The sequence below is a fragment of the Carassius auratus genome, chromosome 41 (genome assembly GCF_003368295.1).
Source record: "Carassius auratus strain Wakin chromosome 41, ASM336829v1, whole genome shotgun sequence".
Classification (NCBI taxonomy): domain Eukaryota; kingdom Metazoa; phylum Chordata; class Actinopteri; order Cypriniformes; family Cyprinidae; genus Carassius; species Carassius auratus.
Window position 1 is genome coordinate 18,156,853 of NC_039283.1, and position 15,168 is coordinate 18,172,020.

General features: G+C 35.6%; 1 protein-coding gene across 1 annotated transcript; it reads right to left on the reverse strand.

Moving 5' to 3' along the window:
* Positions 1-5: 5 nt before the first annotated feature.
* Positions 6-12,830, reverse strand: LOC113059148 (semaphorin-7A-like). Its single transcript, XM_026227430.1, has 14 exons — positions 12,569-12,830; positions 9,597-9,736; positions 9,180-9,242; positions 8,481-8,576; positions 8,004-8,100; positions 7,317-7,424; positions 6,438-6,577; positions 6,178-6,353; positions 5,146-5,254; positions 4,804-5,005; positions 4,310-4,425; positions 3,911-4,083; positions 3,750-3,805; positions 6-2,032 (listed from the first exon to the last, which is right to left on the reverse strand). Exons 1-14 carry the CDS (start codon positions 12,645-12,647, stop codon positions 1,686-1,688), a joined length of 1,902 nt encoding a protein of 633 aa, XP_026083215.1. The 5' UTR covers positions 12,648-12,830; the 3' UTR covers positions 6-1,685.
* Positions 12,831-15,168: the final 2,338 nt, after the last annotated feature.

Sequence of the window (15,168 nt, forward strand, 5' to 3'; positions counted from 1 at the left end):
CTCTGAACACTTTAGTGCCGGATGATTGTTTAGATCCATCAGGAATACTTTCTATTCCCATAGGCAGCAATGGTGAAGAATGGCATATGCAGAGTATTACAATTAAAACATTATAATTGAGCCTCTGTACACTGCGACTACAAAATGCAGCTCCATGTTACATGTACTTAAACTTATTTCATTTGAATATAAAATGTTAAAATGTACTTCATGAGCATGAAAAGTACAGACATCAAGGATGCATGAGTGTTTATGCCTGTATGTTAAACAAATTGATGTATTGAGATAAACTGATTATAAAGGATTCTGGTTATTATTCCTTTCCACCCACTAAGCAAAAGCGTTCGAATCTGTGTCAGTTTTGTATGGATTTGTTTTCCAGTTCTCATTTCTAATTGTTAAGTGATTTCAAACTTGCTAAACAGGCGCAAACAAATCAACTATATGCAGTCCTGAAGTCGTGCTGAAATAACGTTCTGCTTCAGGTCGGAATGACTCAACGGAAAGATAAAGTCAGCAGATTCTGCAGGTTCTGCTTAGTTTGCAAGTTGTGCTTAGGATGTGACCCTTACAGCTTAAAAGGAACTCATCCTCGTTTTAAGGCTTCAAAGCTGTTCTAATGGCACACAATGGAAATTTGAAGGATTTATAACAGTATATTAACGTTTCAGCATGTACTCGCACATCTAACACATCTGTAACTCAGCAATTCTACATACCAACGAGAAGTAACACTTTAAAATAAGGTTCAATTTTGTTAAATCATTAGGTATATGAATAAAAAATGAACAGCATGAATTAAATTAATAAAATGTTAATTTCTTAATACATTTTAGCATCTCAAGTTCTTTACATAAAGAAACAACCAAACTCACCATGCCTAAAAAATGTCTGGGAGCATAAATCACAACAATCTGAAAAATTGCAAAAATGGTCTGCTGTGACTGAAAAGTTTTCCTTTGCTTTTTAAAGCAGTTTATTTGTTGTTGTTGCCTTTTTTTACCTTTATAATGTGCAGTCTATCCAAATGAACATTATTTAATATTTATCATGAACAATCATGAATTGACAACAAACTATATATTATATATTATATATTAAATAGTTGTAAATTAACCTAGGTTACTAAAAGCTGTAAAAGCTATTCATAGTTAGTTCAAGATACCCTATTCTTAACTAATGTAACTGAACCTTACTGAAAAGTGATGTCACTAAGAAAACTAATCAAGTTAAAAAAAACTGATCTGGATTTCATGTAATTTCATGAGTGTAGTTAGCAAAGAAGTTCTCTGAAACATCTGAATTATGGCACTAACGTTTTGCAAGCAATGTATTATGCAGTACAAATACAAGTAATGTATTAGATATTTAATATACAGTATATAAGTCTAAATGCTTTCAGGCTGATGGCATGAAATAGTTCACTTACACAAGTTTATGTTATACATAATAACACTGGAGTTTGGTATGATAGAGCATTTTGCAAAAAGAGACAATTTCAGGCATTTTCTTGGCCCTTTAAAGAAAAGAATAAACTAGTGATTGCTTTGAATAAGAAATAAGAAACACAGTTTATAAGAGACCAGCTGCTCCCCTGCACTTAAGTTGGACCGGCCTAGGTACTCATGCTCTGCTGATCTTAGAATTAAACTTCTTTCCTTTTGAGCCCCCGGGATTCATTGGATCTACAGGAGCCATTGTGCCGCACCAGCCAGCAGCAGAGCCGACCCCAGGGTGGAGGCTAGTGAGGCGGAGAGGGGCCCACCATTGAACACCAGCTTGTAGGACACCACCTCCTGTTGCAGGCCGCTCTCCTCCATCATGCAGCGGAAAACGCCCTCCTTCAGTGGCAGGTCAGGGGTCGGTGCCAGCACACATGAGGAACCGGAGATGGTGCAAGGATATTGCTTGATGCAGTTGTCTTTCTCCCAGCGGTAAGTGGCATGATAGGAACGCACGGGGCATGGTAACAGGACGGGTCCATCTTTATCCACTAAAACTTGTTTGGGGATGGTGGTACGTGCCTTAGGAGCTGTAGCCAAAGGATGACAGGAAATATTTTAGTGATGAAATCATTTTGAATACAAATATTTTTCTTTTATATATACACTACTGTTTAAAATGTGTGATAAGTACGATTGAGGAAGTCTCTTATGCTCACAGAGACTGAATTTCTTTGACAAGAAATACAGTAATATTATGCAATACTTTTAAATTTTAAAATAATGTAATGTTCTGTATAACATATTTTAATTGAAATGTATTCCTTTCAAAATTTTCAAAAGTCATTATTCAAGTTCAAGTTCTTTTTTTTTTTTTAGCCATGATCTTCAACAAAATAATAACATTCAATGCTGAATAGGAGCATGAGGAAGACATAGTCTTATAATTTCATTATAATTCATAATTAAAATTCATTATTTCAGTCTTCAGTGTCACATGATCCTTCAGAAATAATTTTTAAACATTTTTTTTTTCCCGGAAAGAAACAACCAATCAGATCTGCAGTACGTAACTTTTGTTTGTCTTCAAAGTATACACAATGTAAATAATGGGCAAGTACACCATGAATACATTTTCCAAACCGTGTTTTTAGTTTGTCCTGAATCACTAGTGTTCACCTATAATAAGTGTTTATATTCAGAGTATTTTAGATTGCTTCAGGGGTACCGCGGCGGAGTAACCCAGTACCTTTGTGATTCTTCATAGACATAAACAGAGAGAAGTAGCTCCGGCTACAATGTCCTTCCGCAATACGCAAGCAGTTCTGTTTATAGAGCGTCAAAAGTTACCACTTCTTAATAACAGACTCCACTGTGCTTCTAGGCATTGATAAAGATATTCCCAGATATCTTTCACAGTGCCTTGCCACCCATAGTTGATTGTTTGCTTCAGTTGCACTACCAAGGACTGAAATGCTCCAGGAAAGCTCTTTTCATGCTGAGCTAATCAAAATGATCACTGCTGATCACAGATGAAAGTCAAGTGACTTTGTTTGCCATTAAGAAGGTGATTAATAACACATGACTGAGTTTACAAGTAACTTTTTGGAGGGCGCAATTCTTTTGGTTCAGTCCCGGAACGAGCGCTGTTTGAACAAAAGCCAGAACAAATGCCGTAAAGGGTGTGTCGTAGTGATGATGCACGCAATTCTTTTACCAGGTGTTTTGAAGGTAGATCAGCGTTCACTGTAATCAAGCAGAGATCAGTTAGTTCCTCACTTTTTGCGCTGAATCTGAGATCGTTTACCAGCTTAAGTGAAAGTTAACGTGCCTAGCATTTTCTACTCGTACATTGCACATCACATTCTGATGTCACGTGTCATTACGGGACCTTTACGGGTTGTGTGTGAATGCATGCACATATTCCGGGTAATCACTGGCAGTGTGAAAGGGGCAAATTCTAGTGACCATGGAACAATTGCCGGGGCACATTACCCATGTATTTTCCGGAATGGCAGTGGGAAAGGGGCTTATGTCGAGTTGCACGAGTAAATACAGCTGGATAAATCAAAAACTGTGTCTGTCTTCATTTCAAGCTGCAAAGCAACTAAATGTGATTATTTTAAAGATGGATGATTCTTTTCAATACCCACTGTGTATAGAATCAGTGCAAAATTGGGTTAGAGTGGGAATTTGGGAAGAAGAGTCTGAAACTGTTTGGAAATATTTCAGATACTTCAGTCCTATAAAGTGTTCATAGATAAAACCAGAAAACTGCACCTTTAGAAGTCTTTTTGAGCAACCTACCTGTAACATAGCCACAGACCGAGGCATTGGAGTGGTCAAGGGTCTGAACAAGAGTTCTGATTTTTAAATTGGCAGAACAGAAAAATATGAAACTTGGGTTACTTCAACAGGAAAAACAGTAATGCATTATTGTTTTGGGATATTTGTGAGTCCATATCTACCCAGTGCCAAAGGTGTAGTCTGCTGGGATTGCAGTACATTTCTTCTTAAACACATCCCACGCACAATATGGATCTCGTGAAAGGATGCATTCCTGGCAGCTGGCTCCGTAACGACCACAATCAGCCAGGGGGATGCGCTGGACTTCAAGCTCTGTGCCAATATAGAGATGACCCTGGCACAAAGCAGAATACAGGGGTGAAAGGTGCCATCTGGCTCCTATCAAACACTATTTTAAGTATCTGTGTGAACGGCCTTTAAATAGCTTTCTCATAATAAAGTAAAAGAGTGATTCAAAGCTAAAAATAATTAGATTGCAGTGGAATAATATGTCCTATCACTGCAGGCTAGAATTGTCCTGTTTGAATGTGAGTTAGTGTCTTTAAAATGTGGGTCTCTACCTTTTTAGAGTCAATGGCCATGTTGATAATGGGACTATCATCATGGAACAAAGAGTACTGTGCTATGATAAAGGCTCCTTCTATGGCATGGAGCACCTTCAGGACCTTTCCCTTCTCTGGAAACATAGGAAAAAGTAGCATTGGAAAAGACACAAAAGCAACAATACAATGAGAAATGGGGTGCAAGATATTGGTGCCAATATTTGGTGATAGTAGAGTTTGTTTTTTTATCATTATATCTCAGTTTAAAAATATTTAAAAGTGCTGCTCATTCACTCTTTTTACATTTAGATTACCTTTGCAAGCTCGCTTAAAGTTTATCTTTAAAAACATTAATGATTTAATAACATTGTTAAATGTTATCTTTAGCAAATCTCAAAAAGAATATACTGTAAATTAATATGTTGCGATGCCTAAATTCGAAAGATTTTAGTTTTCATATTTTAGTCTATATTTATTTAGGCAAAATAGAATTTCTTTGGAATTCACAGTACCTGTGCCCAGATAAATGATGCTGTAGTGTTCATCATTGACAGCCCAGACTGTGTCTGCCACAATATGTGTGAAGTGGTCTTGAACTGGCAGGTCCAGAGGAGCTTCATCGACTGGCATGATCATGTTCTCAATCTCAGGGTGATCCTTGATCACAGTCAAGATCTTTTGGTTATTAGCGGAAGTGTTATTCCTAAAAGCACACTGGATAAAAGTGAAGCATACAAATTAGGTTTTGTAGATAGACTCAAAATTAATTTAATAAATGTTTAGAAAGTAATCATATGACTGTCTGTTGGCACATAATTTTGCTTTTGACTGGATAATGTTTCAGTGTATTATACCATTCCAGGACGGGGAGTTGATAAAGGTGAGTTGTAGCCCTTCAGATTGGATTTAGAAAAGGCTTGGTCAATCTCTTCAATGGAGTATGCACACACTACAGTAGTGTTCCTGTAAAATACATACATGTGGGAATGGATCTTAAAAGAATAACTCATGACAATTTTTGTAAGTGTTGTTATGGATTATGGACTCATGTTTTGGCCAATGATAAGTAGTTTTTATACAAACATGTAGCTTTTTGCATGAAAAGACATTTGATCAGCTGGAGTCATGTAGATTGCTTATGAATTATTGTGATGTTTTTATCAGCTGTTTGGAGGCTCATTCTGACGGCACCCATTCACTGCAGAAGATTCACCGGTGAGCAAGTGATGTATTGCTAAATTTCTCCAAATCCGTTCCAATACAGAAACAAACTCATCTACATCTTGAATGGCCTGAGGGTGTGTAAATGTTCAGCAAAATTTCATTTTGGGGGGAACTATTCCTTTAATCCAGCACAGATAAATGTTATGAGTCAAGTACAATAGCGTTGCACGGATATTAAAATTCAGAACAATACAGATAAAACAGTAATTATTTTTTACTTTTTTACCATCATGAAAATAGATAAATAAAACACTAAATATAAAACTGGTTTCAAATGCTATAAGTGTTTTTAGGATCCCCAACATTATAATTTACAGTATGAAAAAATTCTATATTCATTCAGCCATCTGCTAAAGATTACATTTACCAGTGTTAATGTAAGAATTGTGAAAATGAGCGTGCACTAAAAATGCATTAAATATCTAACCACTAATACATTTTTGCAATTGTAATATTGATCAGTATGGTACTAATATTTTTATATACCTTTAAAAAAATAAGATTGAAGTAAACAAAACTGACAATGTTTTTGTTCAGTGTTTTGAGTAAAAATCTATAGTGGTGTATTTTTTGGTGTATAATGTAGTCTTGCTGGAGGCATTATTTCAGCAGCCTGATGTCAAATGTCTTCCCACTCACTTTTAGACTTGACATCTGCTTACCAAGCATTGGAGAAGATGCCGTATATCAACCCAGTGCGGTAAGTAGAGGACAGAACGAAAGCCTGCTTGAAGTTGTTGTACTGTACAGGAGTTCCAGCTTTCCCACACATCACACGTGCCTTCAGGAACGTAGTCCAGGAGTTTGGCAGCACATTTTGAAGCCCTCCCTCATCAACCTGAGCCACAGATGCAGAGGTTATCAGAAATCTAGTGTCCTCACAGCAGTGTTTATGAAGCAAAAATGGATAAAAGCTTGCTACCATGCAGACTCGTCCTATGCGAGCCCTGTATGGCTCTTCATCTAGACTGGTTGTACTGTTGACCTCGCTGAAGAAGAAATAGATCTCATCTTTGAGTTTTTCTGTGTATGGTATCACAGCGGCTCCAGCAAACTGGGGATCTGAGAGAGAGGGTGAGAGCACATTTATTATTTTCATAGGCTTAAAGTTAAAGTTGTTTTTAAAAGTATCAGTTTTTACAACCTTAACATTGATTATGTAAAAAAGTTTTAATGTTTAAAATGCTTTGTCCTATTGCAGTTTAATATGCAGACAGTTAAATAAGTAAAATATTTGTGGTGCTGCTATCAATACTGCTCTGTTTGAATGATATAAGACTACTAGAATTTTTTTAAATAAAAAGTTTTATATTTATATACATAATTTATATACATTCCATATACTACAATTCAAAAGTTGGATTCAGTAAGACTTTTTAATACATTTATTTATTAAAATTAATCAAAATTGATAGTAAAGACATTTACATTATCATAAAAAAGCAATAAGCTGTTTTTAAACTCTCTATTAATCAAATTAGTAAAACACTTATTTTAAATTGTAATAATATTTCTAATTGTAATAAATTGTAAACAATATTACTACTTTTCCTTTTTTCTACCAAATACATTTAGTCCTGGTGAACATGTGGCTTTTATTTTTTTCATTTAAAAATCTATATTTTCTTTTCTTTTTTCCCCCCCGATTTATTTTTCAGTGTTTTCTTAATATAAACTCTGTTTTACTATAATGTATCTGATTGAATAATAAACTGACACAGCATACCTGGATTCATTTGCTCAGTCCTTCAAGAAAATCTCCAAACTGCTTATGCAGTATAGATAACAACTCTCAACTCACTCTGTAACCATTTATTTTCTGTCTTCAGCTGCTTTTTGGAGCCATATGTGCGGCGGATAGAGCCAGTTTGTCCTGCAACTGCTGACAAAGCGGAGTACAGATTCCCATCTGAAAGAGGAGAGAGAGAGAGAGAGAGAGAGAGAGAGTATATCCATCAGCCAAAGCTCTGTGACTACAGTTCAGTTCAGTTCAAATTTAGACATGTTTGCATTACTTTGATACTCAAACTAAAATAGAAGGCTGTGAATTCACACAAAGCAATTTCATTCAAATGCTGCTTTTACTTCCTTCTGACTGACAGAAGAGACATTGTTGAGACATGCAATTTTAGTCAGAATCAATGATGACCTTTCAGTTCTGCTAACCACACATATAATATAAACTCCTCAATTTTGTAGGTGTTTTGAGAGGTGTGAGAGCTCTCTCTATCATATACTATGGGGATTTTTGTTCTTTTTGGAAGTTGTGCTGTTATTTCATCCAATACACTATATATTTTCAGTATAATGCTTTGCTTATAACACCTGGATCTCTGTTCTCTGCGGGATGTAATTTATGTCATATCAGAGAACAAAATTCATTAAAAGTTATATTATATTCTGATGCACTGTACCCATCAAAATGAAAGATAACAGATAACATTCTCTCTCATCTTTCTTCCATATTTCTTTTCCCCCCTCTCTCTACCTGCTGACAGGCTGACAGAGCGCTGAGAAGGGAAAGGTGCCAAGATGTAAGACGCTACTGTTTCCTCTGGCATGTCTGTCAGTACACTGTCATTTACCTGGGTGAGAGAGATGATGTGTTTATTCAGTACTTTTTAAGCCTTTCTTTAAAAAAAAAAAACTGCATAGACACAACAGCACTTTGAGAAATCAGGCAACTTAAATACAGTAGTGATTAAAACAACTAACATTCGATAAGTGTCTTCACAACAGTTGTGATATTAAAAGAGCTTGAAATGTCTGCATTGAGCAGGTGCGGTGTGCATGTTTTTTTTGTTTTTTTTTTGTTTGTTTACTCTGAATGCAATGTTGTAGTTATGCATGTAAATGTAGAAAATAACAATAACAATGTCAAAAGAAAGACATTGCTACAGATGGGAGTTTAAACTGCTTCAGGACTGTAATAGTTACATATATAATGGCAGGTAAGGCTTCTTACCAGGAGCCAACATTTAGGAGCACCGGCTCTTGTCCCACAGACCACAACTGAATCGCCGACTCTCTCAATTACTGTGATGAAATTATCACACTCTTGCTACGGAAAGATGAAAGGACACAATTTGTGTCAATGCAAAACACATAGACATCATCTGTTATAAATTACAGAAATATATATATATTTGCTAAACACAGTATGTCATCCAGTGTGGGTTTGGAGAGGGTCTATCTTTGTACTTTTTTTCTATACTAAACTGGATAATCAACTTTGTTTTTTCAGAGTGATCAACATAACCACTCCTAACCACCATCTTTATTTTAGATATTTAAAGAAGCCCATCACTCATCAGTTGGCTGTCTGTGCCATTACCCTTAAAAAATAGCCTCATTCAGTCAACTGTGAGTGATGACCTACTCATCATGGATAACTATTTCTGTAGATGTTGAACCAGGGCAGTGAATCCATGTTCACAAATGTTCTGATTACCGTCAGTTTCAGAATTCTGTATTTATTATAATCCAGCTAAACCTGATAGTTATAAGAACTGGACACACGGTGCTGGTCATTTCTTGTGGTTAGATTTGTGAGTGCACTGGGAACCACTAGGCTTAAATTAGTTAAGATGATCCTATTATTTGCTTGAAATCACAGGCAACTTGAGGTGTGACTGACTAAATATTGTCAGATTGTTTCTCTTACCTTCCATATTGGTGATTTAGAGACACATGTCTCTTTTGCATTCTCATCCATTACAGCATGGATCTGTGAGCACATCAACAACATTACTAATCATGCAGACTTGCATACATATAATGTACCAACAAATTATTCTCACCATGTTAAATCTATATTTTATGATTACAGTGAGATACAGGTAATTAAGTGTTATGGCAACAGTAAAATGATAAGAAACCATAACTATCCATCCATGGAAAGAAATGCTTGTTTTTTTGCATCCACAAGTAATCATTTCAGAGAGCTTCCATTATAAAGCATTCTTCTGCTCCATAAATAATAGCACAGTTTTACTACTTGCTGAGTACCAGCTATCTAGGTCAGGATTTAGGACAGTGATAGATTTACTTTGGCTTCAGGTTATGGTGTCAGACCCCCTACCTGTTTGTCATGGACTCCTTTATCACTGAAGGTGAGCTTATAGATGACCCCTTGGCCCCCCACATACAGGACGTCAGTTTTCTGTTGGTGGTAAACCGTTGTGTAGTTCTCTGGTTTCATGAAGCGAAACCGAGGTGACTCTATAGACAAATTGACAGAAATGCTGTGTATAAACAATGTTTCTGGCAGTCTTTATATGTATATCCACGTATTGCATGAATAAATAATGTGTGTCTACTAAAATAGTGGTTCTCAACTGGTGAGTTGCAATTCAAAAATGTGTCACAGGAAAAAAACTATGTAAATGCAAATAATAAAATGCAGCTAGCCATAAAAATATGTAGTTGGTAAAGCAAAATAAAAGGCTTTTTATATGAGCTAATTGAAATGCTTCTGGTGCTTTTTTTCCTTGTTCTTTTTTTTTGTTTGTTTGTTTGTTTTTTTTAGATGAAAGGCTGTGCATCTAAACTCTGTGCTAATATTAATTGAATATTTGAACCAGTGTTGCATCCAGTGTATGCATTAAAGGAATTGTTCACCCCAAAATTTAAATTTGCTTAAAAAGTTACTTACCTTCAGGCCATTAAAGATGTAAGCTTCTGTTCATTGAAACAGATTAGGAGAAATTTAACATTACATCACTTGCTCACCTCTGGGTGCCATCAAAATAGTAGTCCAAACAGGTGATAAAAACATCACAATAATCCACAAGTAATCCAGTCCATCAGTTATTGAAGTGAGTCAGTTGTGAATTGAAAAGCATGTTTGTAAAAAAAACAAAGCCATCATTATGTCACTTCTTGCCAAAATACCAGTCCTTAATTCATAATATTGTTAAAAAAGTGCATCCTCTGTTGTCCTCTCAAATGAAAATCCATCATCATATTTCTTTAGAATTGTTTTGTACTGTTTTCAATTGATATATGCATATTTCAACCTGATTCAGATTATACTATTTTTTCTTTTCCACCGGAGAAAGCAACGTTATGGATAGAGGACTCATATTTTAGCCGAAAAAATTGGTTTGAAGTTTAACATTTCTTAATGATGGATTAAAATATGTATCTTTTTCCTACACAGAATGTTAATTGATGTGCTGCAGCTGTGTTGATTACTTGTGGATTATTGTGATGCTTATCATTTATTTGGACTCTTATTATGAAGTAAACCATTCATGCAGAGGATCCACTGGTGAGCAAGTGATGTAATGCTAAATCTCTCCAAATCTGTTCAGATGAAGAAACAAACTCATCTTCATCTCGGATGAACTATACTTTTAACAAAACTGTCAATTTTCCTCCCCTGCCACTTCTATATAAATCATTTTGCACATTGTTGGACTCATGCAGTTACTGCTAAATATTCTGTTATATTATTTAAGGGCTTTGAATTGATTTTCACTGTAAAATCTGCGTTTTAAAGCAAAAACAGTAGAGATCTAATTCATCTAAAAGTTTAACTCAAATGTCTAAACCACTTTCGTGGGTGTTTTTCATCTGACCTAAATGGAGAAAACTATCAAATGTGGTTGTCAGTCAGGGGTAGCTATAAATTATTGATACTTAATTGCATAAAGCGGAGATTTCTGATTTCTGATACTTGATTTCATAAAACGTACACGTTGCAACAGGTGTGAGTCTCAGTCTGCGCTGTTAGAGATTTAATAACTGGCTATTCGAAGCGGGGTCTGTCGAAAAAGCCTCCAAACCAGTCTGATCCGGTTTCTATTTGCATACGTAGGTGTCCTTTCCATAACACATCACTTTAGTTTATGGGATTATTTGTCTCGCCATCGCATCCTTCGTGATTTCAGGGAAGACGCTGAATTTAGGCTATGGGGAAGCGTCGTTGTCCATGGTGCTGAAGTGGGCGGCTAAGACCTCGTTGGAGATTCATATTGGTCTTTCTCGTTGCTTTCTCATACTGTAATTGTGGAAGGTTGTAGTATCACGTCACACTGAGAGCGATGACCGTGAGACATGTCGATGTTTTCAAATAAACACTTGTGAATCGCACGTCCCATATTGGGTGCAGCGACATAGAAGACCGTGAACGTGCTTGAAATAAATAATAGCGGTACGTTTCGTGGAATTTCCATGGGCTATTCTCTTTTGCGAGTGTTTTTTGATCTCATGTTGTGCCCTGAGTCTTGGAAATGCATCAGTTGCTGCAGTGCCATCATTCCCGTTAGCTCGCGCACCTGCATTGCAGCTCTGAATAATTGCGTCTTATTATTTTCTTAAATCAAACCCACTTGCAGCGTATTCTACGCGAAAACTGCGTTCAAAATCAGCAACCTCATTCAATGCATTTACAAGTTTAGTTAGAAAGCGTCGTTTCAGAAAATGACTCATTTGTAGCCTCCAGGAAGGTTCAGGAGCTTGTTTACTCATACATCCCAAGCAGACTACTAGCTCTTGACCAACACCACTAACATTTCTTTAAGATATGTTACTATGGATAGACAGTTAAAAATCCTTCCTGCATCCTTGTATAAACATTTGGTTCTTAGATGTGTTAAGATATGTATAGTTGAGATCGGTCGGCTCCATCACTCTCTGCTTAATTTGTAAACAGTGTCAGTTCTAAACGCGTTGCGTTTACTGTATTTTTTATTGTAGTTTAGTATTAAGGCTTATGTACTCTTAACCTTTATCAATATAACATATACGTGATAAAGTGAAGTCATGACGTGCCTCATGACTTGATGGGTTTTTGTTTTCAAAACAGCAATGTAAAGCAATCAGTGCCCATTCTTGGCCTGCTTCCATTTAATGATTTGACTTTTTAACGGAATTGGAAGTCTTATTACGCAGCCATTTTTGTTTTCCCGAGGGGAAAATAAGATTAGCAATTTCTGCTTTAGTACTGATAACCATCAGAGACTGAGAAGAATACAATTCCAGAGCTCTCCACAGAATTCGCTTGCATAGCTACTGTAACTATTACACCAAAGATAAAGAAAACCTTACCCATCACGGTGAATTTCAGCCGAGGTGATTTTTCGGCCAAAACCACTGAGAAAAGAGTAGCCAGTAAGAACAGATTCATGTTGTTCCGCGATGATTTAATTGGAGTGACGCCACGTCTATAAACTCTTTCATAAGATGAAGACTGGTGTTGTTTCTCAGGGGTGCGCGTGTGATAAGCGGGCGCCGTCTGTCCCTCAACAGACCTCTCTGAGAATCTGAGCGCTAACTGCCTTCACGTCACACTTTCTGGAATAGAGAGAATGAAGCGAGCAGACATGCGCTCACAACAGCATTCACGCGGATTGACAGCCATAGATTAAGCTAAACACGTTATATATATATATATATATATATATATATATATATATATATATATATATATATATATATATATATATATATATATATATATATAACGATCCCTTCTTCCCCCCTCTGAGATAAATGTTAAAGTGTGCCCCTTAAAAGCACAAAGGGCCCTTGCTTGACTCAGTATTTTAACATATGATCTATCTATCTATCTATCTATCTATCTATCTATCTATCTATCTATCTATCTATCTATCTATCTATCTATCTATCTATCTATCTATCTATCTATCTGAATATGAATGAATGGCAATGCTAATTTTATTTTGTAATTCTGAATATCATTTGGCACATTTAGTCAGTCAAAACAGTTTTGAGGTTAACTGATCTAGTTTTGTGTCCCAATTTTGTGTCCTAATTTTGCTTTCAATTTTGTATTTAATCAACTTAATTACTTAATAATTGGTTTAGTATTTTACATTGGTGACACTTTTGAAAATGTATAAATATCAAAAGGAACTATATCAAAAGACATTTTTTTTGTGCTATAACAACAAAATTAGCAGATGATGTTTCCTATAACATTATCATCCTGCATTATGCTAAACTTAAATCTAAATATGTTATCATTTAAAAGTGAATCCACATTGTCCCTTAAGGGGGACACCTTCCCCCATATGTTTTCAGAAACTATATATATATATATATATATATATATATATATATATATATATATATATATATATATATATATATATATATATATGTATGTATATAGGTCAGACCAAAAGTTTGGACACACCTTCTCATTCAAAGAGTTTTCTTTATTTTCATGACTATGAAAATCGTATAGTCACACTAAAGGCATCAAGGGCTATCTGACCAAGAAGGAGAGTGATGGGGTGCTGCACCAGATGACCTGGCCTCCACAGTCACCGGACCTGAATCCAATCGAGATGGTTTAGGGGTGAGCTGGACCGCAGACTGAAGGCAAAAGGGCCAACAAGTGCTAAGCATCTCTCTGGGAACTCCTTCAAGACTGTTGGAAGACCATTTCAGGTGACTACCTCTTGAAACTCATCAAGAGAATCCCAAGAGTGTGCAAAGCAGTAATCAAAGCAAAAGGTGGCTACTTTGAAAAACCTAGAATATGACATATTTTCAGTTTTTTCACACTTTTTTGTTATGTATATAATTCCATATATAATCCCACATGTTAATTCATAGTTTTGATGCCTTCAGTGTGAATCTACAATTTTCATAGTCATGAAAATAAAGAAAACTCTTTGAATGAGAAGGTGTGTCCAAACCTTTGGTCTGTTCTGTATATATATAATTCTTATTTTAGTGTGTTGTTACTTTTCTTTGTCAGGTCTTGCCAATACTCTTATTTTGACAGACTCATCATTAAGGATCAGCTCAATCTGTGTCTTGCCCATGTTATTGTCCTATTTATCAGACTCAGAAGTTCCGAATAAGTAAGCAAATGCTCATTGCATCAGTGGGAGAATGGGGCTGAAAAGATACTTACCTTTGCCTTTTCCCCATTCATTGTAAATTATTTGACAAATCTCCAACATTTATCATAAGTAGTTTCAAATAATGTCTGGGTAAACTGATATATTTAAGTTTCAAAGCTTTTAAATTGTGCAAATTTGCAAACGTGCAGGCCGTTGTCTCATAAATGTGTCTCTCTGTGGCTCCACCTAGCGACCAAAAGGCTTGAGTGACATAAACTTTGGTCAAAGCGGTGGTTGCACAATTAGTTCCTCACTTTTGTGAGTCTATAACAGTGAGATCTAAGCATACTGTAATCACACTTTGTTTGACCATGAGATGATGTTGACTAAATAAATACATTAGTTGAAAAGTAATAAACATGGTGTAAAAAGAATTTTCACGCAGAAATTGCTAATAGATTCCACATATAGTTAAATTGCAAGAAACACATTTAATTAAACATGATAGTTTGAAGTAGAAAGAATTTTTTTTTCTGTAAAATGTACTACAATAATTTTTGTTTTATTTACAACATTAATAAATATTTACATTGTATATACACAGTATATAGTTTTCAAGATATGTGATAAATCTTAATAACATTATTAGTTTAACTGTTGGTTTGATTGTATTTCTATTATTACACATTTTTTGGAGAACAAGAAGCATTTTTATTTGATTTTGTATAAGATTCTGTCTGTGGGCTGGGGACAGCTGTAGCCAGACAGACCTATATAACAGATTGAGACATCTAGAGGTAATCCAAAAGGGTTTAAACCACTGGTCATACA